The 25,642-nt window shown below is 36.9% G+C and overlaps 1 protein-coding gene across 6 annotated transcripts in view; it reads right to left on the reverse strand.

The window, feature by feature from the left end:
- LOC139978037 (SID1 transmembrane family member 1-like) overlaps nucleotides 1–25,642 on the reverse strand; it is a 159,484-nt gene that overhangs the window by 122,050 nt on the left and 11,792 nt on the right. For all 6 annotated transcript variants that reach the window (XM_071987980.1, XM_071987984.1, XM_071987983.1 and 3 more), the window contains exons 5-9: nucleotides 23,524–23,569; nucleotides 20,514–20,612; nucleotides 4,344–4,427; nucleotides 2,326–2,422; nucleotides 71–136 (exon numbers count right to left, since the gene is read on the reverse strand). In XM_071987980.1, the coding sequence (XP_071844081.1) occupies nucleotides 71–136; nucleotides 2,326–2,422; nucleotides 4,344–4,427; nucleotides 20,514–20,612; nucleotides 23,524–23,569 (392 nt within the window). The remainder of the gene's footprint in view (nucleotides 1–70; nucleotides 137–2,325; nucleotides 2,423–4,343; nucleotides 4,428–20,513; nucleotides 20,613–23,523; nucleotides 23,570–25,642) is intronic.

The raw sequence follows: 25,642 nt of genomic DNA on the forward strand, positions 1-25,642 counted from the left end.
GTCTAACCTACATCAAATGGTGTAAGGATAACTTGAATAATCACAATAATAAGTGAGAATTGTAACATACTTGTTTTTTCAACAGCCACTGTGAGGTTTTTGTGCCTTTCATTAGCAGTTGAAGCATAAAATAAAGCTGCAACAAAAATGAAAAAAAAAATGAAATCATGTACAAAGGAACCATAGGCACTTGACAGGACTTTCAGTACAACATACCCCACATTGAACAGTTCTGGCTGGTGGGTCTACAGTACGGTATATCTTACATATAAGAGTACTTGGCTGGTCAGTCTACAGCAAAGTATATCCCACATGGAACAGTGCTCGGCTGGTGGGTCTACAGTACAATATACTTGGCTGGTGGACCTACAGTACAATGCACTTGGCTGGTGGACCTACAGTACAATGCACTTGGCTGGTGGACGTACAGTAGAATATACTTGGCTGGTGGACGTACAGTACAATATACTTGGCTGGTGGACCTACAGTACAATGCACTTGGCTGGTGGACCTACAGTGCAATATACTTGGCTGGTGGACCTACAGTACAATATACTTGGCTGGTGGACCTACAGTACAATATACTTGGCTGGTGGACCTACAGTACAATATACTTGGCTGGTGGGTCTACAGTACGGTATATCTTACATATAAGAGTACTTGGCTGGTCAGTCTCAAGCAAAGTATATCCCACATGGAACAGTGCTCGGCTGGTGGGTCTACAGTACAATATATCCCACATAGAACAGTTCTGGCTGGTGGGTCTACAGTACAATATACTTGGTTGGTGGACCTACAGTAGAATATACTTGGCTGGTGGACCTACAGTATAATACACTTGGTTGGTGGACGTACAGTAGAATATACTTGGCTGGGGGACGTACAGTACAATATACTTGGCTGGTGGACCTACAGTACAATGCACTTGGCTGGTGGACCTACAGTACAATGCACTTGGCTGGTGGACGTACAGTAGAATATACTTGGCTGGTGGACGTACAGTACAATATACTTGGCTGGTGGACCTACAGTACAATGCACTTGGCTGATGGACCTACAGTACAATATACTTGGCTGGTGGACCTACAGTACAATATACTTCGCTGGTGGACCTACAGTACAATATACTTGGCTGGTGGACCTACAGTACAATATACTTGGCTGGTGGACCTAAATATACTTGGCTGGTGGACCTAAAATAAACTTGGCTGGTGGACCTACAGTACAATACACTTGGCTGGTGGACCTACAGTACAATATACTTGGCTGGTGGACCTAGAGTACAATATACTTGGCTGGTGGACCTACAGTACCATGCACTTGGCTGGTGGACCTACAGTACATTTCACTTGGCTGGTGGACCTACAGTACAATATACTTGGCTGGTGGACCTACAGTACAATATACTTGGCTGGTGGACCTACAGTACAATATACTTGGCTGATGGACCTACAGTACAATGCACTTGGCTGGTGGACGTACAGTAGAATATACTTGGCTGGTGGACGTACAATACAATAAACTTGGCTGGTGGACCTACAGTACAATATACTTGGCTGGTGGACCTACAGTACAATGCACTTGGCTGGTGGACGTACAGTAGAATATACTTGGCTGGTGGACGTACAATACAATAAACTTGGCTGGTGGACATACAGTACAATACACTTGGCTGGTGGACGTACAATACAATAAACTTGGCTGGTGGACATACAGTACAATACTCTTGGCTGGTAGACCAACAGTACAATTCACTTGGCTGGTGGACCTACAGTACATTATACTTGGCTGCTGGACCTACAGTACAATATACTTGGCTGGTGGACCTACAGTACAATGCACTTGGCTGGTGGACGTACAGTAGAATATACTTGGCTGGTGGACGTACAATACAATAAACTTGGCTGGTGGACATACAGTACAATACACTTGGCTGGTGGACGTACAATACAATAAACTTGGCTGGTGGACCTACAGTACAATACTCTTGGCTGGTAGACCAACAGTACAATTCACTTGGCTGGTGGACCTACAGTACATTATACTTGGCTGCTGGACCTACAGTACAATATACTTGGCTGGTGGACCTACAGTACATTATACTTGGCTGCTGGACGTACAGTACAATATACTTGGCTGGTGGACGTACAGTACAATATACTTGGCTGCTGGACCTACAGTACAATATACTTGGCTGGTGGACCTACAGTACATTTCACTTGGCTGGTGGGCCTACAGTACAATACACTTGGCTGGTGGACCTACAGTAGAATATACTTGGCTGGTGGACCTACAGTATAATCTGATAAGGAACTGATGTCTTACTTGAGGTACGGCTGAGAGGCTCAAAACGGCTGTTACAGACATCATCAGTAGGATGAATGACTATGATCACATAGAAACCATCCAGATAGTTTTCTTTCTGCAAGAGAAACAAATAACAACCTTATTTGCTACATGTGTGTATTACATGTGTGTGCTACATGTATGTGTTACATGTGTGTGCTACCTGTGTGTGTTACATATGTGTGCTACATGTGTGTGTTACATGTGTGTGTTACATGTGTGTGCTACCTGTGTGTGTTACATATGTGTGCTACATATGTGTGCTACATGTGTGTGCTACATGTGTGTGCTACATGTATGTGTTACATGTGTGTGCTACATGTGAGTGATACATGTGTGTGCTACATGTGTGCTACATGTGTGTGCTACGTGTGTGTGTTACATGTGTGTGCTACATGTGTGTGTTTCACGCGTGTGCTACCTGTGTGTGATACATGTGTGTTACATATGTGTGCTACATGTGTGTGTTACATGTGTGTGCTACATGTATGTGTTACATGTGTGTGCTACATGTGAGTGATACATGTGTGTGCTACATGTGTGCTACATGTGTGTGCTACGTGTGTGTGTTACATGTGTGTGCTACATGTGTGTGTTTCACGCGTGTGCTACCTGTGTGTGATACATGTGTGTTACATATGTGTGCTACATGTGTGTGTTACATGTGTGTGCTTCATGTGTGTTACATGTGTGTTACATATGTGTGCTACATGTGTGTGTTACATGTGTGTGCTACATGTGTGTGTTACATGTGTGTGTTACATGTGTGTGTTACATGTGTGTGCTACATATGTGTGCTACATGTGTGTGCTACATGTGTGTATTACATGTGTGTGTTACATGTGTGTGTTACATATGTGTGCTACATGTGTGTGTTACATGTGTGTGCTTCATGTGTGTGCTTCATGTGTGTTACATGTGTGTTACATATGTGTGCTACATGTGTGTGCTACATGTGTGTGATACATGTGTGTGTTACATATGTGTGTTACATATGTGTGCTACATGTGTGTATTACATGTGTGTATTACATGTGTGTGCTACATGTGTGTATTACATGTGTGTGTTACATGTGTGTATTACATGTGTGTGTTACATGTGTGTGTTACATATGTGTGCTACATATGTGTGCTACATGTGTGTGTTACATGTGTGTGTTACATGTGTGTATTACATGTGTGTGCTACATGTGTGTGTTACATATGTGTGCTACATGTGTGTGTTACATATGTGTGTTACATGTGTGTGCTACATGTGTGTGCTACATGTGAGTGATACATGTGTGTGCTACCTGTGTGTGATACATGTGTGTTACATATGTGTGATACATGTGTGTTACATGTGTGTGCTTCATGTGTGTGTTACATGTGTGTGATACATGTATGTTACATATGTGTTACATATGTGTGCTTCATGTGTGTTACATATGTGTGTTACATGTGTGTGTTACATGTGTGTGCTACATGTGTGTGTTACATGTGTGTGTTACATGTGTGTGCTACATTTGTATGCTACATGTGTAGGTAATTTAGGAGTTAGTCCAATGAAAGACTGTTGATTAACCCTGTTTATTTATACTTAACACTAAATACACATTAATTGCATCACAGAATTTAATTTATTTAAAAAGGGAAGAAACAACAATTTTCTCAAAATGGGACCCCATAGTCCTTTACTATTATTATAGTAAAAAAGTCTCAAAACCATGTTAATATGCCATCATCTTACATCCTCTTACAATATCAAATAATAAGTGATATTACTCATCTATTATGCACATACAAACCTTTAGGTTTACACTAAATGCACAAACAAATATGAATTATAGAGTTTAGCAAGAATATGTAAGCATAGAGAAATATTAAATCTAGAATGTGCTACGAAGAAGGAGATACTCATATTCCGTTTTAAAAGTGTATATTTTTAGGAATATGCCATATACATAAATATGTACATAGACTAGCCTGTGAAAGTTTTGTAGAACTATAGACACCTACCACAACTGTGATGGCTGCCTGCTTGGTCATGGACTGATACATGCCTTTGAACTGAACATTGTCAAACACATCATAAACTGGACACTGGAATAAATGAAAACAATTTCAAACTGAAAGTGTGCTTGCAGACCGTGATATATATCTGTAGACTATCTAATCTATCTAATTTACTAACAGTTTATAACCATCTAACATATAATGTCTACAGTACAATGTAATCAAGGTATATATGTTCAACATTGCACACACAGATGCCACAATTATTCTATTAAAATGTATCTGTTTTACATCAACGGCATGTCACACTAGATTAGTTTTCTCAGTTTAGTTGTCTATAAGTATCTTAATTGGTTAATACTGATTTCAATACTGTACAACTATGATTGCTATGTGTTATCAGCCTCAACGTGTTCTCCTCAGTCTCAACTGCTCTACTACTGCCTTATTATTACCTGGCAATGATTGGTATGTGAGCAAAGTCAACACAGTCAGTGTTATTATTACATGGCAATGATTGGTATGTGAGCAAAGTCAACACAGTCAGTGTTATTATTACCTGGCAATGATTGGTATGTGAGCAAAGTCAACACAGTCAGTCTTATTATTACCTGGCAATGATTGGTATGTGAGCAAAGTCAACACAGCCAGTGTTATTATTACCTGGCAATGATTGGTATATAGTGAGAATTTCACAGTCATCCTTATTATTACATGGTAATGATTGGTATGTGAGAAAAGTCAACACATTCAGTCTTATTATTACGTGGCTGACCAACGTAAAGAGTTCTACACCCTGCCCTCAACAAAGGTCTGTCCATACTGTACATTCAGATCCAGAAATATTTCCATAATTACCATGGAAAAACTATGAGATCCAATATGTAAGTATAAAGCACACATGAAACAAGACCAGGTTAAAGCTATTTGATATCTAAGTAATACCTACGTGCAGGCCTTCAGTCTCGTACAAATTGTGACTGAAGGTTGTTTACAATGATCTAACACTAAATAGGTTAAGTGCATGTAAACAACAGAAGAATTTAATGATGAAAAATGTACAAGAGAAAAGCTAGATGGTATCATAAAACATGAGAAGATAAGAACTAATTAAGAATAACATGACAAGACACAAACTAAATAAAACTACAATATACATCTGACAAAAGACAATGTTGAGACAAGTTTATGTATACTGTTCCCTTCATGTCATGTCTCAAAAGACTTGTACAGTTGCCAGGATAGTATTAAAGCAGTAGGAATATCCTGTTTCTATCAGAATATATGATATTTACAAGGTATTGTAGCATTGTACAGGACAATGTTGAGACAAGTTTATGTATACTGTTCCCTTCATGTCATGTCTCAAAAGACTTGTACAGTTGCCAGGATAGTATTAAAGCAATAGGAATATCCTGTTTCTATCAGACTATATGATATTTACAAGGTATTGTAGCATTGTACAGGACAATGTTGAGACAAGTTTATGTATACTGTTCCCTTCATGTCATGTCTCAAAACACTTGTACAGTTGCCAGGATAGTATTAAAGCAGTAGGAATATCCTGTTTCTATCAGAATATATGATATTTTCAGGGTATTGAAGCACTGTACAGGGCAATGTTGAGACAAGTTTATGTATACTGTTCCCTTCATGTCATGTCTCAAAAGATTTGTACAGTTGCCAGGATAGTATTAAAGCAGTAGGAATATCCTCTTTCTATCAGAATATATGATATTTTCAGGGTATTGTAGCATTGTACAGGACAATGTTGAGACAAGTTTATGTATACTGTTCCCTTCATGTCATGTCTCAAAAGACTTGTACAGTTGCCAGGATAGTATTAAAGCAGTAGGAATATCCTGTTTCTATCAGAATATATGATATTTTCAGGGTATTGAAGCATTGTACAGGGCAATGTTGAGACAAGTTTATGTATACTGTTCCCTTCATGTCATGTCTCAAAAGACTTGTACAGTTGCCAGGATAGTATTAAAGCAGTAGGAATATCCTGTTTCTATCAGACTATATGATATTTACAAGGTATTGTAGCATTGTACAGGACAATGTTGAGACAAGTTTATGTATACTGTTCCCTTCATGTCATGTCTCAAAACACTTGTACAGTTGCCAGGATAGTATTAAAGCAGTAGGAATATCCTGTTTCTATCAGAATATATGATATTTTCAGGGTATTGAAGCACTGTACAGGGCAATGTTGAGACAAGTTTATGTATACTGTTCCCTTCATGTCATGTCTCAAAAGACTTGTACAGTTGCCAGGATAGTATTAAAGCAGTAGGAATATCCTGTTTCTATCAGAATATATGATATTTTCAGGGTATTGTAGCATTGTACAGGACAATGTTGAGACAAGTTTATGTATACTGTTCCCTTCATGTCATGTCTCAAAAGACTTGTACAGTTGCCAGGATAGTATTAAAGCAGTAGGAATATCCTGTTTCTATCAGAATATATGATATTTTCAAGGTATTGTAGCATTGTACAGGGCAATGTTGAGACAAGTTTATGTATACTGTTCCCTTCATGTCATGTCTCTAAACACTTGTACAGTTGCCAGGATAGTATTAAAGCAGTAGGAATATCCTGTTTCTATCAGAATATATGATATTTTCAGGGTATTGTAGCATTGTACAGGACAATGTTGAGACAAGTTTATGTACACTGTTCCCTTCATGTCATGTCTCAAAAGACTTGTACAGTTGCCAGGATAGTATTAAAGCAGTAGGAATATCCTGTTTCTATCAGAATATATGATATTTTCAGGGTATTGAAGCATTGTACAGGACAATGTTGAGACAAGTTTATGTATACTGTTCCCTTCATGTCATGTCTCTAAACACTTGTTCATTTGCCAGGATAGTATTAAAGCAGTAGGAATAACCTCTTTCTATCAGAATATATGATATTTTCAAGGTATTGTAGCATTGTACAGGGCAATGTTGAGACAAGTTTATGTATACTGTTCCCTTCATGTCATGTCTCTAAACACTTGTACAGTTGCCAGGATAGTATTAAAGCAGTAGGAATATCCTGTTTCTATCAGAATATATGATATTTTCAGGGTATTGAAGCATTGTATAGGACAATGTTGAGCAAGTTTATGTATACTGTTCCCTTCATGTCATGTCTCTAAACACTTGTTCATTTGCCAGGATAGTATTAAAGCAGTAGGAATATCCTGTTTCTATCAGAATATATGATATTTTCAGGGTATTGTAGCATTGTACAGGGCAATGTTGAGACAAGTTTATGTATGTACTGTTCCCGTCATGTCTCTAAACACTTGTACAGTTGCCAGGATAGTATTAAAGCAGTAGGAATATCCTGTTTCTATCAGAATATATATTTTCAAGGTATTGTAGCATTGTACAGGGCAATGTTGAGACAAGTTTATGTATACTGTTCCCTTCATGTCATGTCTCTAAACACTTGTACAGTTGCCAGGATAGTATTAAAGCAGTAGGAATATCCTGTTTCTATCAGAATATATGATATTTTCAGGGTATTGAAGCATTGTATAGGACAATGTTGAGCAAGTTTATGTATACTGTTCCCTTCATGTCATGTCTCTAAACACTTGTTCATTTGCCAGGATAGTATTAAAGCAGTAGGAATATCCTGTTTCTATCAGAATATATGATATTTTCAGGGTATTGTAGCATTGTACAGGGCAATGTTGAGACAAGTTTATGTATGTACTGTTCCCGTCATGTCTCTAAACACTTGTACAGTTGCCAGGATAGTATTAAAGCAGTAGGAATATCCTGTTTCTATCAGAATATATGATATTTTCAGGGTATTGAAGCATTGTATAGGACAATGTTGGACAAGTTTATGTATACTGTTCCCTTCATGTCATGTCTCAAAACACTTGTACATTTGCCAGGATAGTATTAAAGCAGTAGGAATATCCTGTTTCTATCAGAATATATGATATTTTCAAGGTATTGTAGCATTGTACAGGGCAATGTTGAGACAAGTTTATGTATACTGTTCCCGTCATGTCTCTAAACACTTGTTCATTTGCCAGGATAGTATTAAAGCAGTAGGAATATCCTGTTTCTATCAGAATATATGATATTTTCAAGGTATTGAAGCATTGTATAGGACAATGTTGAGCAAGTTTATGTATACTGTTCCCTTCATGTCATGTCCCTAAACACTTGTACAGTTGCCAGGATAGTATTAAAGCAGTAGGAATATCCTGTTTCTATCAGAATATATGATATTTTCAGGGTATTGAAGCATTGTATAGGACAATGTTGAGACAAGTTTATGTATACTGTTCCCTTCATGTCATGTCCCTAAACACTTGTTCATTTGCCAGGATAGTATTAAAGCAGTAGGAATATCCTGTTTCTATCAGAATATATGATATTTTCAGGGTATTGAAGCATTGTATAGGACAATGTTGAGCAAGTTTATGTATACTGTTCCCTTCATGTCATGTCCCTAAACACTTGTACAGTTGCCAGGATAGTATTAAAGCAGTAGGAATATCCTGTTTCTATCAGAATATATGATATTTTCAAGGTATTGAAGCATTGTATAGGACAATGTTGAGCAAGTTTATGTATACTGTTCCCTTCATGTCATGTCCCTAAACACTTGTACAGTTGCCAGGATAGTATTAAAGCAGTAGGAATATCCTGTTTCTATCAGAATATATGATATTTTCAGGGTATTGTAGCATTGTACAGGGCAATGTTGAGACAAGTTTATGTATGTACTGTTCCCGTCATGTCTCTAAACACTTGTACAGTTGCCAGGATAGTATTAAAGCAGTAGGAATATCCTGTTTCTATCAGAATATATGATATTTTCAGGGTATTGAAGCATTGTATAGGACAATGTTGGACAAGTTTATGTATACTGTTCCCTTCATGTCATGTCTCAAAACACTTGTACAGTTGCCAGGATAGTATTAAAGCAGTAGGAATATCCTGTTTCTATCAGAATATATGATATTTTCAAGGTATTGTAGCATTGTACAGGGCAATGTTGAGACAAGTTTATGTATACTGTTCCCGTCATGTCTCTAAACACTTGTTCATTTGCCAGGATAGTATTAAAGCAGTAGGAATATCCTGTTTCTATCAGAATATATGATATTTTCAAGGTATTGAAGCATTGTATAGGACAATGTTGAGCAAGTTTATGTATACTGTTCCCTTCATGTCATGTCCCTAAACACTTGTACAGTTGCCAGGATAGTATTAAAGCAGTAGGAATATCCTGTTTCTATCAGAATATATGATATTTTCAGGGTATTGAAGCATTGTATAGGACAATGTTGAGACAAGTTTATGTATACTGTTCCCTTCATGTCATGTCCCTAAACACTTGTTCATTTGCCAGGATAGTATTAAAGCAGTAGGAATATCCTGTTTCTATCAGAATATATGATATTTTCAGGGTATTGAAGCATTGTATAGGACAATGTTGAGCAAGTTTATGTATACTGTTCCCTTCATGTCATGTCCCTAAACACTTGTACAGTTGCCAAGATAGTATTAAAGCAGTAGGAATATCCTGTTTCTATCAGAATATATGATATTTTCAAGGTATTGAAGCATTGTATAGGACAATGTTGAGACAAGTTTATGTATACTGTTCCCTTCATGTCATGTCCCTAAACACTTGTACAGTTGCCAGGATAGTATTAAAGCAGTAGGAATATCCTGTTTCTATCAGAATATATGATATTTTCAAGGTATTGAAGCATTGTATAGGACAATGTTGAGCAAGTTTATGTATACTGTTCCCTTCATGTCATGTCCCTTAACACTTGTTCATTTGCCAGGATAGTATTAAAGCAGTAAGAATATCCTGTTTCTATCAGAATATATGATATTTTCAAGGTATTGAAGCATTGTATAGGACAATGTTGAGACAAGTTTATGTATACTGTTCCCTTCATGTCATGTCCCTAAACACTTGTACAGTTGCCAGGATAGTATTAAAGCAGTAGGAATATCCTGTTTCTATCAGAATATATGATATTTTCAAGGTATTGTAGCATTGTACAGGGCAATGTTGAGACAAGTTTATGTATACTGTTCCCGTCATGTCTCTAAACACTTGTACATTTGCCAGGATAGTATTAAAGCAGTAGGAATATCCTGTTTCTATCAGAATATATGATATTTTCAAGGTATTGTAGCATTGTACAGGGCAATGTTGAGACAAGTTTATGTATACTGTTCCCGTCATGTCTCTAAACACTTGTACAGTTGCCAGGATAGTATTAAAGCAGTAGGAATATCCTGTTTCTATCAGAATATATGATATTTTCAGGGTATTGAAGCATTGTATAGGACAATGTTGAGCAAGTTTATGTATACTGTTCCCTTCATGTCATGTCTCTAAACACTTGTTCATTTGCCAGGATAGTATTACAGCAGTAGGAATATCCTGTTTCTATCAGAATATATGATATTTTCAGGGTATTGTAGCATTGTACAGGGCAATGTTGAGACAAGTTTATGTATGTACTGTTCCCGTCATGTCTCTAAACACTTGTACAGTTGCCAGGATAGTATTAAAGCAGTAGGAATATCCTGTTTCTATCAGAATATATGATATTTTCAGGGTATTGAAGCATTGTATAGGACAATGTTGGACAAGTTTATGTATACTGTTCCCTTCATGTCATGTCTCAAAACACTTGTACATTTGCCAGGATAGTATTAAAGCAGTAGGAATATCCTGTTTCTATCAGAATATATGATATTTTCAAGGTATTGTAGCATTGTACAGGGCAATGTTGAGACAAGTTTATGTATACTGTTCCCGTCATGTCTCTAAACACTTGTTCATTTGCCAGGATAGTATTAAAGCAGTAGGAATATCCTGTTTCTATCAGAATATATGATATTTTCAAGGTATTGAAGCATTGTATAGGACAATGTTGAGCAAGTTTATGTATACTGTTCCCTTCATGTCATGTCCCTAAACACTTGTACAGTTGCCAGGATAGTATTAAAGCAGTAGGAATATCCTGTTTCTATCAGAATATATGATATTTTCAGGGTATTGAAGCATTGTATAGGACAATGTTGAGACAAGTTTATGTATACTGTTCCCTTCATGTCATGTCCCTAAACACTTGTTCATTTGCCAGGATAGTATTAAAGCAGTAGGAATATCCTGTTTCTATCAGAATATATGATATTTTCAGGGTATTGATGCATTGTATAGGACAATGTTGAGCAAGTTTATGTATACTGTTCCCTTCATGTCATGTCCCTAAACACTTGTACAGTTGCCAGGATAGTATTAAAGCAGTAGGAATATCCTGTTTCTATCAGAATATATGATATTTTCAAGGTATTGAAGCATTGTATAGGACAATGTTGAGCAAGTTTATGTATACTGTTCCCTTCATGTCATGTCCCTAAACACTTGTACAGTTGCCAGGATAGTATTAAAGCAGTAGGAATATCCTGTTTCTATCAGAATATATGATATTTTCAGGGTATTGAAGCATTGTATAGGACAATGTTGAGCAAGTTTATGTATACTGTTCCCTTCATGTCATGTCCCTAAACACTTGTTCATTTGCCAGGATAGTATTAAAGCAGTAAGAATATCCTGTTTCTATCAGAATATATGATATTTTCAAGGTATTGTAGCATTGTACAGGGCAATGTTGAGACAAGTTTATGTATACTGTTCCCGTCATGTCTCTAAACACTTGTACATTTGCCAGGATAGTATTAAAGCAGTAGGAATATCCTGTTTCTATCAGAATATATGATATTTTCAGGGTATTGAAGCATTGTATAGGACAATGTTGAGCAAGTTTATGTATACTGTTCCCTTCATGTCATGTCTCAAAAGACTTGTACAGTTGCCAGGATAGTAGCAGTAGGAATATCCTGTTTCTATCAGAATGTATGATATTTTCAAGGTATTGTAGCATTGTACAGGGCAATGTTGAGACAAGTTAATGTATACTGTTCCCTTCATGTCATGTCTCTAAACACTTGTACAGTTGCCAGGATAGTATTAAAGCAGTAGGAATATCCTGTTTCTATCAGAATGTATGATATTTTCAAGGTATTGTAGCATTGTACAGGGCAATGTTGAGACAAGTTTATGTATACTGTTCCCGTCATGTCTCTAAACACTTGTACATTTGCCAGGATAGTATTAAAGCAGTAGGAATATCCTGTTTCTATCAGAATATATGATATTTTCAAGGTATTGTAGCATTGTACAGGACAATGTTGAGACAAGTTTATGTATACTGTTCCCTTCATGTCATGTCTCAAAACACTTGTACAGTTGCCAGGATAGTATTAAAGCAGTAGGAATATCCTGTTTCTATCAGAATATATGATATTTTCAAGGTATTGTAGCATTGTACAGGACAATGTTGAGACAAGTTTATGTATACTGTTCCCTTCATGTCATGTCTCAAAAGACTTGTACAGTTGCCAGGATAGTATTAAAGCAGTAGGAATATCCTGTTTCTATCAGAATATATGATATTTTCAGGGTATTGAAGCATTGTATAGGACAATGTTGGACAAGTTTATGTATACTGTTCCCTTCATGTCATGTCTCAAAACACTTGTACATTTGCCAGGATAGTATTAAAGCAGTAGGAATATCCTGTTTCTATCAGAATATATGATATTTTCAAGGTATTGTAGCATTGTACAGGGCAATGTTGAGACAAGTTTATGTATACTGTTCCCGTCATGTCTCTAAACACTTGTTCATTTGCCAGGATAGTATTAAAGCAGTAGGAATATCCTGTTTCTATCAGAATATATGATATTTTCAAGGTATTGAAGCATTGTATAGGACAATGTTGAGCAAGTTTATGTATACTGTTCCCTTCATGTCATGTCCCTAAACACTTGTACAGTTGCCAGGATAGTATTAAAGCAGTAGGAATATCCTGTTTCTATCAGAATATATGATATTTTCAGGGTATTGAAGCATTGTATAGGACAATGTTGAGACAAGTTTATGTATACTGTTCCCTTCATGTCATGTCCCTAAACACTTGTTCATTTGCCAGGATAGTATTAAAGCAGTAGGAATATCCTGTTTCTATCAGAATATATGATATTTTCAGGGTATTGAAGCATTGTATAGGACAATGTTGAGCAAGTTTATGTATACTGTTCCCTTCATGTCATGTCCCTAAACACTTGTACAGTTGCCAGGATAGTATTAAAGCAGTAGGAATATCCTGTTTCTATCAGAATATATGATATTTTCAAGGTATTGAAGCATTGTATAGGACAATGTTGAGCAAGTTTATGTATACTGTTCCCTTCATGTCATGTCCCTAAACACTTGTACAGTTGCCAGGATAGTATTAAAGCAGTAGGAATATCCTGTTTCTATCAGAATATATGATATTTTCAGGGTATTGAAGCATTGTATAGGACAATGTTGAGCAAGTTTATGTATACTGTTCCCTTCATGTCATGTCCCTAAACACTTGTTCATTTGCCAGGATAGTATTAAAGCAGTAAGAATATCCTGTTTCTATCAGAATATATGATATTTTCAAGGTATTGTAGCATTGTACAGGGCAATGTTGAGACAAGTTTATGTATACTGTTCCCGTCATGTCTCTAAACACTTGTACATTTGCCAGGATAGTATTAAAGCAGTAGGAATATCCTGTTTCTATCAGAATATATGATATTTTCAGGGTATTGAAGCATTGTATAGGACAATGTTGAGCAAGTTTATGTATACTGTTCCCTTCATGTCATGTCTCAAAAGACTTGTACAGTTGCCAGGATAGTAGCAGTAGGAATATCCTGTTTCTATCAGAATGTATGATATTTTCAAGGTATTGTAGCATTGTACAGGGCAATGTTGAGACAAGTTTATGTATACTGTTCCCTTCATGTCATGTCTCTAAACACTTGTACATTTGACAGGATAGTATTAAAGCAGTAGGAATATCCTGTTTCTATCACAATGTATGATATTTTCAATGTATTGTAGCATTGTACAGGGCAATGTTGAGACAAGTTTATGTATACTGTTCCCTTCATGTCACGTCTCAAAACACTTGTACAGTTGCCAGGATAGTATTAAAGCAGTAGGAATATCCTGTTTCTATCAGAATATATGATATTTTCAAGGTATTGTAGCATTGTACAGGACAATGTTGAGACAAGTTTATGTATACTGTTCCCTTCATGTCATGTTTCTAAACACTTGTACAGTTGCCAGGATAGTATTAAAGCAGTAGGAATATCCTGTTTCTATCAGAATATATGATATTTTCAAGGTATTGTAGCATTGTACAGGACAATGTTGAGACAAGTTTATGTATACTGTTCCCTTCATGTCATGTCTCAAAAGACTTGTACAGTTGCCAGGATAGTATTAAAGCAGTAGGAATAACCTGTTTCTATCAGAATATATATTTTCAAGGTATTGTGGCATTGTATAGGGCAATGTTGAGACAAGTTTATGTATACTGTTCCCTTCATGTCATGTCTCAAAACACTTGTACAGTTGCCAGGATAGTATTAAAGCAGTAGGAATATCCTGTTTCTATCAGAATATATGATATTTTCAAGGTATTGTAGCATTGTACAGGGCAATGTTGAGACAAGTTTATGTATACTGTTCCCTTCATGTCATGTCTCAAAACATTTGTTCATTTGCCAGGATAGTATTAAAGCAGTAGGAATATCCTGTTTCTATCAGAATATATATTTTCAATGTATTGTAGCATTGTACAGGACAATGTTGAGACAAGTTTATGTATACTGTTCCCTTCATGTCATGTCTCAAAACACTTGTACAGTTGCCAGGATAGTATTAAAGCAGTAGGAATATCCTGTTTCTATCAGAATATATGATATTTTCAAGGTATTGAAGCATTGTATAGGACAATGTTGAGCAAGTTTATGTATACTGTTCCCTTCATGTCATGTCCCTTAACACTTGTTCATTTGCCAGGATAGTATTAAAGCAGTAAGAATATCCTGTTTCTATCAGAATATATGATATTTTCAAGGTATTGAAGCATTGTATAGGACAATGTTGAGACAAGTTTATGTATACTGTTCCCTTCATGTCATGTCCCTAAACACTTGTACAGTTGCCAGGATAGTATTAAAGCAGTAGGAATATCCTGTTTCTATCAGAATATATGATATTTTCAAGGTATTGTAGCATTGTACAGGGCAATGTTGAGACAAGTTTATGTATACTGTTCCCGTCATGTCTCTAAACACTTGTACATTTGCCAGGATAGTATTAAAGCAGTAGGAATATCCTGTTTCTATCAGAATATATGATATTTTCAAGGTATTGTAGCATTGTACAGGGCAATGTTGAGACAAGTTTATGTATACTGTTCCCGTCATGTCTCTAAACACTTGTACAGTTGCCAGGATAGTATTAAAGCAGTAGGAATATCCTGTTTCTATCAGAATATATGATATTTTCAGGGTATTGAAGCATTGTATAGGACAATGTTGAGCAAGTTTATGTATACTGTTCCCTTCATGTCATGTCTCTAAACACTTGTTCATTTGCCAGGATAGTATTACAGCAGTAGGAATATCCTGTTTCTATCAGAATATATGATATTTTCAGGGTATTGTAGCATTGTACAGGGCAATGTTGAGACAAGTTTATGTATGTACTGTTCCCGTCATGTCTCTAAACACTTGTACAGTTGCCAGGATAGTATTAAAGCAGTAGGAATATCCTGTTTCTATCAGAATATATGATATTTTCAGGGTATTGAAGCATTGTATAGGACAATGTTGGACAAGTTTATGTATACTGTTCCCTTCATGTCATGTCTCAAAACACTTGTACATTTGCCAGGATAGTATTAAAGCAGTAGGAATATCCTGTTTCTATCAGAATATATGATATTTTCAAGGTATTGTAGCATTGTACAGGGCAATGTTGAGACAAGTTTATGTATACTGTTCCCGTCATGTCTCTAAACACTTGTTCATTTGCCAGGATAGTATTAAAGCAGTAGGAATATCCTGTTTCTATCAGAATATATGATATTTTCAAGGTATTGAAGCATTGTATAGGACAATGTTGAGCAAGTTTATGTATACTGTTCCCTTCATGTCATGTCCCTAAACACTTGTACAGTTGCCAGGATAGTATTAAAGCAGTAGGAATATCCTGTTTCTATCAGAATATATGATATTTTCAGGGTATTGAAGCATTGTATAGGACAATGTTGAGACAAGTTTATGTATACTGTTCCCTTCATGTCATGTCCCTAAACACTTGTTCATTTGCCAGGATAGTATTAAAGCAGTAGGAATATCCTGTTTCTATCAGAATATATGATATTTTCAGGGTATTGAAGCATTGTATAGGACAATGTTGAGCAAGTTTATGTATACTGTTCCCTTCATGTCATGTCCCTAAACACTTGTACAGTTGCCAGGATAGTATTAAAGCAGTAGGAATATCCTGTTTCTATCAGAATATATGATATTTTCAAGGTATTGAAGCATTGTATAGGACAATGTTGAGCAAGTTTATGTATACTGTTCCCTTCATGTCATGTCCCTAAACACTTGTACAGTTGCCAGGATAGTATTAAAGCAGTAGGAATATCCTGTTTCTATCAGAATATATGATATTTTCAGGGTATTGAAGCATTGTATAGGACAATGTTGAGCAAGTTTATGTATACTGTTCCCTTCATGTCATGTCCCTAAACACTTGTTCATTTGCCAGGATAGTATTAAAGCAGTAAGAATATCCTGTTTCTATCAGAATATATGATATTTTCAAGGTATTGTAGCATTGTACAGGGCAATGTTGAGACAAGTTTATGTATACTGTTCCCGTCATGTCTCTAAACACTTGTACATTTGCCAGGATAGTATTAAAGCAGTAGGAATATCCTGTTTCTATCAGAATATATGATATTTTCAGGGTATTGAAGCATTGTATAGGACAATGTTGAGCAAGTTTATGTATACTGTTCCCTTCATGTCATGTCTCAAAAGACTTGTACAGTTGCCAGGATAGTAGCAGTAGGAATATCCTGTTTCTATCAGAATGTATGATATTTTCAAGGTATTGTAGCATTGTACAGGGCAATGTTGAGACAAGTTAATGTATACTGTTCCCTTCATGTCATGTCTCTAAACACTTGTACAGTTGCCAGGATAGTATTAAAGCAGTAGGAATATCCTGTTTCTATCAGAATGTATGATATTTTCAAGGTATTGTAGCATTGTACAGGGCAATGTTGAGACAAGTTTATGTATACTGTTCCCGTCATGTCTCTAAACACTTGTACATTTGCCAGGATAGTATTAAAGCAGTAGGAATATCCTGTTTCTATCAGAATATATGATATTTTCAAGGTATTGTAGCATTGTACAGGACAATGTTGAGACAAGTTTATGTATACTGTTCCCTTCATGTCATGTCTCAAAACACTTGTACAGTTGCCAGGATAGTATTAAAGCAGTAGGAATATCCTGTTTCTATCAGAATATATGATATTTTCAAGGTATTGTAGCATTGTACAGGACAATGTTGAGACAAGTTTATGTATACTGTTCCCTTCATGTCATGTCTCAAAAGACTTGTACAGTTGCCAGGATAGTATTAAAGCAGTAGGAATATCCTGTTTCTATCAGAATATATGATATTTTCAGGGTATTGAAGCATTGTATAGGACAATGTTGGACAAGTTTATGTATACTGTTCCCTTCATGTCATGTCTCAAAACACTTGTACATTTGCCAGGATAGTATTAAAGCAGTAGGAATATCCTGTTTCTATCAGAATATATGATATTTTCAAGGTATTGTAGCATTGTACAGGGCAATGTTGAGACAAGTTTATGTATACTGTTCCCGTCATGTCTCTAAACACTTGTTCATTTGCCAGGATAGTATTAAAGCAGTAGGAATATCCTGTTTCTATCAGAATATATGATATTTTCAAGGTATTGAAGCATTGTATAGGACAATGTTGAGCAAGTTTATGTATACTGTTCCCTTCATGTCATGTCCCTAAACACTTGTACAGTTGCCAGGATAGTATTAAAGCAGTAGGAATATCCTGTTTCTATCAGAATATATGATATTTTCAGGGTATTGAAGCATTGTATAGGACAATGTTGAGACAAGTTTATGTATACTGTTCCCTTCATGTCATGTCCCTAAACACTTGTTCATTTGCCAGGATAGTATTAAAGCAGTAGGAATATCCTGTTTCTATCAGAATATATGATATTTTCAGGGTATTGAAGCATTGTATAGGACAATGTTGAGCAAGTTTATGTATACTGTTCCCTTCATGTCATGTCCCTAAACACTTGTACAGTTGCCAGGATAGTATTAAAGCAGTAGGAATATCCTGTTTCTATCAGAATATATGATATTTTCAAGGTATTGAAGCATTGTATAGGACAATGTTGAGCAAGTTTATGTATACTGTTCCCTTCATGTCATGTCCCTAAACACTTGTACAGTTGCCAGGATAGTATTAAAGCAGTAGGAATATCCTGTTTCTATCAGAATATATGATATTTTCAGGGTATTGAAGCATTGTATAGGACAATGTTGAGCAAGTTTATGTATACTGTTCCCTTCATGTCATGTCCCTAAACACTTGTTCATTTGCCAGGATAGTATTAAAGCAGTAAGAATATCCTGTTTCTATCAGAATATATGATATTTTCAAGGTATTGTAGCATTGTACAGGGCAATGTTGAGACAAGTTTATGTATACTGTTCCCGTCATGTCTCTAAACACTTGTACATTTGCCAGGATAGTATTAAAGCAGTAGGAATATCCTGTTTCTATCAGAATATATGATATTTTCAGGGTATTGAAGCATTGTATAGGACAATGTTGAGACAAGTTTATGTATACTGTTCCCTTCATGTCATGTCTCTAAACACTTGTACAGTTGCCAGGATAGTATTAAAGCAGTAGGAATATCCTGTTTCTATCAGAATATATGATATTTTCAAGGTATTGTAGCATTGTACAGGACAATGTTGAGACAAGTTTATGTATACTGTTCCCTTCATGTCATGTCTCAAAAGACTTGTACAGTTGCCAGGATAGTATTAAAGCAGTAGGAATATCCTGTTTCTATCAGAATATATGATATTTTCAAGGTATTGTGGCATTGTACAGGGCAATGTTGGGACAAGTTTATGTATACTGTTCCCTTCATGTCATGTCTCAAAAGACTTGTTCATTTGCCAGGATAGTATTAAAGCAGTAGGAATATCCTGTTTCTATCAGAATATATGATATTTTCAAGGTATTGTGGCATTGTACAGGGCAATGTTGAGACAAGTTTATGTATACTGTTCCCTTCATGTCATGTCTCAAAAGACTTGTACAGTTGCCAGGATAGTATTAAAGCAGTAGGAATATCCTGTTTCTATCAGAATATATGATATTTTCAAGGTATTGTGGCATTGTACAGGGCAATGTTGAGACAAGTTTATGTATACTGTTCCCTTCATGTCATGTCTCAAAAGACTTGTTCATTTGCCAGGATAGTATTAAAGCAGTAGGAATATCCTGTTTCTATCAGAAAAGGTTAGAAACTGTTGAAACTATCAGCATGACTGCTTTAAAGCATACATGAGAGGCTCAGAGGACAGTACAGACTGGCATTCATAGGGAAACAAAGACGAAATATTTCTGAGCAAACTTGACAATAGAATAGCTTAACAGTAAGAAACATGGCAACAAAAGAACTATAAACAAAGAGAACTGAGTAAGAATGTGACAAGAGAATAACTAACAGATACAGTAGTAATGAATAAACATGAGAGAAGTAAAAACACCCTACTAAATCAGTTATAGGCATAATTGTAAGAAAAAGTGCATTTCCATAAATAAACAAAATCATACGTCTTTTGCAAATGTACCTCACAAAGAATATTTCCATATGAGTGTGCAGCATAACAGAGTGGGGGCAGCTTCACAGTCAAGAATAAACATGAGAAAAACTAATATGAGGAGACAAGATCAGACTCAAATATAAGAAATAGATATATTTATTATAACAGAATCATTTTACATATAGGTCACAAGAGTTATAACTATAAGTATAAGGAACAAGCAAGAGAAGTTCTCAGCAATAATGACAAGACCATGAAAATAAATAAGGTGAACTAGTCTGACCTTCTTCTCCTGGACTGAGAGATAGGCACAAATGTCATCGTCAGATGAAACTTTCACAATGACTGTGTCTACATCATCAGGAAAGGTGTATTCCAGAAGCTGAAAGATAATGGACAGAAATGGAAATCTAACCCACAACCTACAAACTGAGACCTGTATTAATAAAACAAAGCAGGTTCACAGCCCTTTACTAAGGTATCAAATTGTGTAACAAAGTAAATTGACAACCCTTTAATAAGGTATCAAGGTATCACATTGATGCTTGGATGTTGAAGAGGATCAAATAAACTACTGATGGTAAAATCTGGAGAACTGAAGGCGATTTATGGCATTTTAAGAAAATCTTGAGTGAGCAGATGGACTGGCAGATGGGTTGGGGAGCCCTATGCTAACCTTTTGATCTTTTCTAGCCCCTGCTCTAATTGGTTAAGGGGGCAAAGTTTAATGTACTGTGATAACCCAAGCCTTCACCTATATGGTGGGTAGGACATGTCAGATGAAAACTTCTATGCTCTAGCCACCTTGGAAAGTGAGGAGTTTATTGTGTAAGTCAATGGGGGCAATTAATTCTGGTACGACACTGTTAGGCAAAAATGTGTATTTCTCAATTTGGCTGAAAAATGCATGTAAATGGCAGAAATGCAAAGTAAAGTGTAACAGTTGATATTTCAGAAGAGACATTCCATGATTTCATGCTTCAATGATTTCTACAATAAAAATTGAGTATTTAGATCAAAATTAAGCCTGAGATTGTGAGCAAATTATTCATGTTTAATCTACTTTTAATGTTTCTGAATAACATAAAAGGACTTTAAGCTTGGCCCGATACAGTTGAGTGTGGTTGACACTAGTTTCACAAAGCTTGCATAGCAACAGTAATGTACTGTACATGATGTTTTGTTGTATGGATAGTATTAAACTTGGAATAAGTTTATTCAAAATACATGAAATGTGGATGTCCAACCTGGAAACCTTAATTTATTCCTGCTTTACTTATAATTATTGATTTTTGAAGATTCATGCTGGTGAGTGGCCTAATATTGTTGCCTATTAGCTGATGTTATTAGCAGATGCCTTCATAGTGTTTTCTACGCCTAGCCTTTTGACCACTGATTGTGTTAGACACATTACTATATGTGCCTGTAATATTGTTGCCTATGACTGGTTACTGGTCCCGTAACCCGCCAGGGTCGTAGGGGCGCTGCAATGGAGAACTCATCAGGCGCTTCCATTCCTGTCGGTCATGGGCAAGAGCCTGGGTTGTAGCAAAGTTCATGCCAGTCCACTCCTTGATGTTGTCGACCCATCTCTTCCTCTGTCTGCCCCGTCTTCTCTTCCCCTGTACTGTGCCTTGGAGGATGGTTTTTGACAGCCCATCAGTTCTTGTCACATGCCCATACCATCTCAGTTTTCTTTTCTTGACTGTGGTCAGTATGTCTTCGTAGTTGGCGATGTGTTGTTTGACGGTTCTGCGTACTTCCTCATTTGTGATGTGGTCAGTGTATGAGATGCCAAGGACTTTTCTGGAGTATCTCATTTCCACTGCTTGGATTTTCTTTTGCAGCTCGGCAGTAAGGGTCCATGACTCACATGCATACCGAAAGATCGACAGTACAAGTGCATGCAAGAGCTTCAACTTGGACCTGAGGGAGATGTTCCTGTCGTTCCAGATTGGTTTGAGCTTTGCCAATGCTGCGGCTGTGCAGCTCTTGCCAGGACCTCTGCCTTTGAGCCCTCCTCACTGATGATGGCTCCAAGATACTTGAACTGATTTACTGTCTCCAGTTGTTGTCCACTGGCCACGATATTCCTTGTGAATGGAGTTGTGCTGTTTGTCATCAGCTTGGTCTTCCCGGCACTGATCTCCATGCCATACTTTCTTGATGTGTCATCCAGGCAGCTCACAAGGTTGCCTATTAGCTGATGTTATTGGCAGATGCCTTCATAGTGTTGTCTACACCTAGCCTTTGGACCACTGATTGTGTTTGACACATTACTATATGTGCCTGTAATTTTTGAACCTGTATTTTACTTGAACTACCTTTATTCTGCTTAAACTACATCTGGTTAAGGCTGGCTAACATATTTCTTTCTCTCTAATGTACTTGGTTGCACAATTTCACATAACACTGTCTGACAAATCCATGTCAGTTGAAAACTTCTATCAATACTCTAGGAGCCTTAGAAATAGCGAGTTTGGTGTGTAAGTCAATGGGAGCAATTAATTCTGGTATGACACCTGTAACCACAGATGTAGGTATTGTTTACTTGGAAATTTCTTGACCTCACTGTTAATTGGTTCTTTGGAGCAATGTGTATTTAAGGTGTGTGTGTATTTTTAACAAATCAACAGTCATTTTAAAACATCCCATCATAGTAATCTCTACTAAGGCTCTGGGGAAACTTTTAAAGCTACACCATATTGAGATCCTGATATATATATATATATATATATATATATATATATATATATATACAGTATATATATATATATAAGCATTCAAATCAGAAAGGGTCTCATCATAATTATTTTCATTGACTCATTTTATTTTACACTTGTACATACTAGTGTGGATCCACATGCATAGTATTAATGTTACAAGGTTGTACTACATGGATCTGGTATGAAGTTCACAAAAGACTTGTCTGATTCTTGTATTTACATGTTTTTTTTTACCAATGTCAACATCAAATGACATTTGGGGACCCAAATTCAATAAAGTCCTACTCAATTTATGGATCTACATACCAAGTATGAATTTCATCCAGCTATAGTATTGCAGTTATATTATTTTGTGTAAAAGTAAGTTGGCCTGACGTTTCGATCCTTGCAGGCCTATGGCTAATATGTTATATTATTTCACGGTTTTCAGACCAATCTTGCACTCAAATGACCTTTGACCTTAAACACTATTTAATTCATGATATACCTTTTTTATTTCTTGCATTTACAAGCCACACTGCCATGCATGCACAGATGCAATCACAGTCACATAGACTCAATTCTTACCAAAGGTTGCGTTGGGGCTGCTGTAGTCTCCATGGAAGTTACATTCCTGTAAAGAAAAGTAACTATAAATCATCAAGAAATAATGAACAATCTCCAGAAACAAAAGAAAATCTTACTGCAACAAGCTTGATATTGCATATCATTATTTATAAATTATTTGTACAACCTAAGCCCATTCTATCTTTACAGCAAATCACCTGCCATTGTTTCTCTCTACTGTCACGAGTATGCTTGACGCAACTCTAACGCCTATCGTGCAGCTGGATAAATTTACAGATGAATATTCATTTGTTGTCTGTTCTGCTCACGAAGTTTGCATTAGTAACATTCAACATTCTAGTATGCTTTGTTTAATTCACTGACTGCTCCACAGGCATCAATTGAATTTGTGTAAGTCATTGTTTAGATTACTTTGTATGAAATTGCAAGTAAAGGGTTGTTTTGAATAGGCCGGGTATTCCTATTTGGTACAACTTGGTGCAAGGGTGCTGGGTGAACCACAGCAGTTACTTGTTGCAGTTGGACACGATGTACGTTGGGTGACGTTAGCCTGCAGTACTTCGCTATTTTACTATGGTATATGTAGGGGCAACTCTAGTTCCCCGCTGATGAATTGGTGGTTATATATCTTGTCATATATCGTGAAGGACATGCCAATACCTGCAAATAAGCCGGAAACTGACCGAATTCCGGTTTTTGCCCTTGGTTACGAGGAGTGAATAAAGCTATCCATAGTAAAGAAACACGCCACCCGAGTATTTATGTTGTCCAGTCGAGCCATTTTACCTTACCCGTGACAGTTACAGGCTACAACACCGCCTTTCCTTTCTTTACACAGCAAATCACCTGCTATTGCTTCTCTCTATGGTTACGGGATACCACACCGCCTGTCCTTTCTTAACACAGCAAATCACCTGCTATTGCTTCTCTCTATGGTTACGGGCTACCACACCGCCTTTCCTTTCTTAACACAGCAAATCACCTGCTATTGCTTCTCTCTATGGTTACGGGCTACCACACCGCCTTTCCTTTCTTAACACAGCAAATCACCTGCTATTGCTTCTCTCTATGGTTACGGGCTACAACACCGCCTTTCCTTTCTTTACACAGCAAATCACCTGCTATTGCTTCTCTCTATGGTTACGGGCTACCACACCGCCTTTCCTTTCTTAACACAGCAAATCACCTGCTATTGCTTCTCTCTATGGTTACGGGCTACCACACCGCCTTTCCTTTCTTAGCACAGCAAATCACCTGCTATTGCTTCTCTCTATGGTTACGGGCTACCACACCGCCTTTCCTTTCTTTACACATCAAATCACCTGCCATTGCTTCTCTCTATGGTTAAAGGCTACCACACCGCCTTTCCTTTCTTGACACAGCAAATCACCTGCTTTGCTTCTCTCTATGGTTACAGGCTACCACACCGCCTTTCCTTTCTTTACACAGTAAATCACCTGCTAGTGCTTCTCTCTATGGTTACAGGCTACAACACCGCCTTTCCTTTCTTGACACAGCAAATCACCTGCTAGTGCTTCTCTCTATGGTTACAGGCTACAACACTGCCTTTCCTTTCTTAACACAGTAAATCACCTGCTATTGCTTCTCTCTATGGTTACAGGCTACCACACCGCCTTTCCTTTCTTAACACAGCAAATCACCTGCTATTGCTTCTCTCTATGGTTACAGGCTACAACACTGCCTTTCCTTTCTTAACACAGTAAATCACCTGCTATTGCTACTCTCTATGGTTACAGGCTACAACACTGCCTTTCCTTTCTTAACACAGTCCATCACCTGCTATTGCTTCTCTCTATGGTTACAGGCTACAACACTGCCTTTCCTTTCTTAACACAGTAAATCACCTGCTATTGCTTCTCTCTATGGTTACAGGCTACAACACTGCCTTTCCCTTCTTTACACAGCAAATCACAACTCCCTCTTTCCCTAGTTGTACATATATGTCTCCACTATCCCCTTCCCTCTTTGAACCACAAGTGATAAACATCCACCTCTCCCTCCCTCCCTCCCCCCCCTCCCCTCCTTTTCCTCTCTGTGATATTCAACCACCCTTTAAAGGCAAGTCACTACCAATCACACGATCCACATAGTTCTATAT

This window comes from Apostichopus japonicus, chromosome 12 (assembly GCF_037975245.1).
Source record: "Apostichopus japonicus isolate 1M-3 chromosome 12, ASM3797524v1, whole genome shotgun sequence".
Lineage (NCBI taxonomy): Eukaryota > Metazoa > Echinodermata > Holothuroidea > Aspidochirotida > Stichopodidae > Apostichopus > Apostichopus japonicus.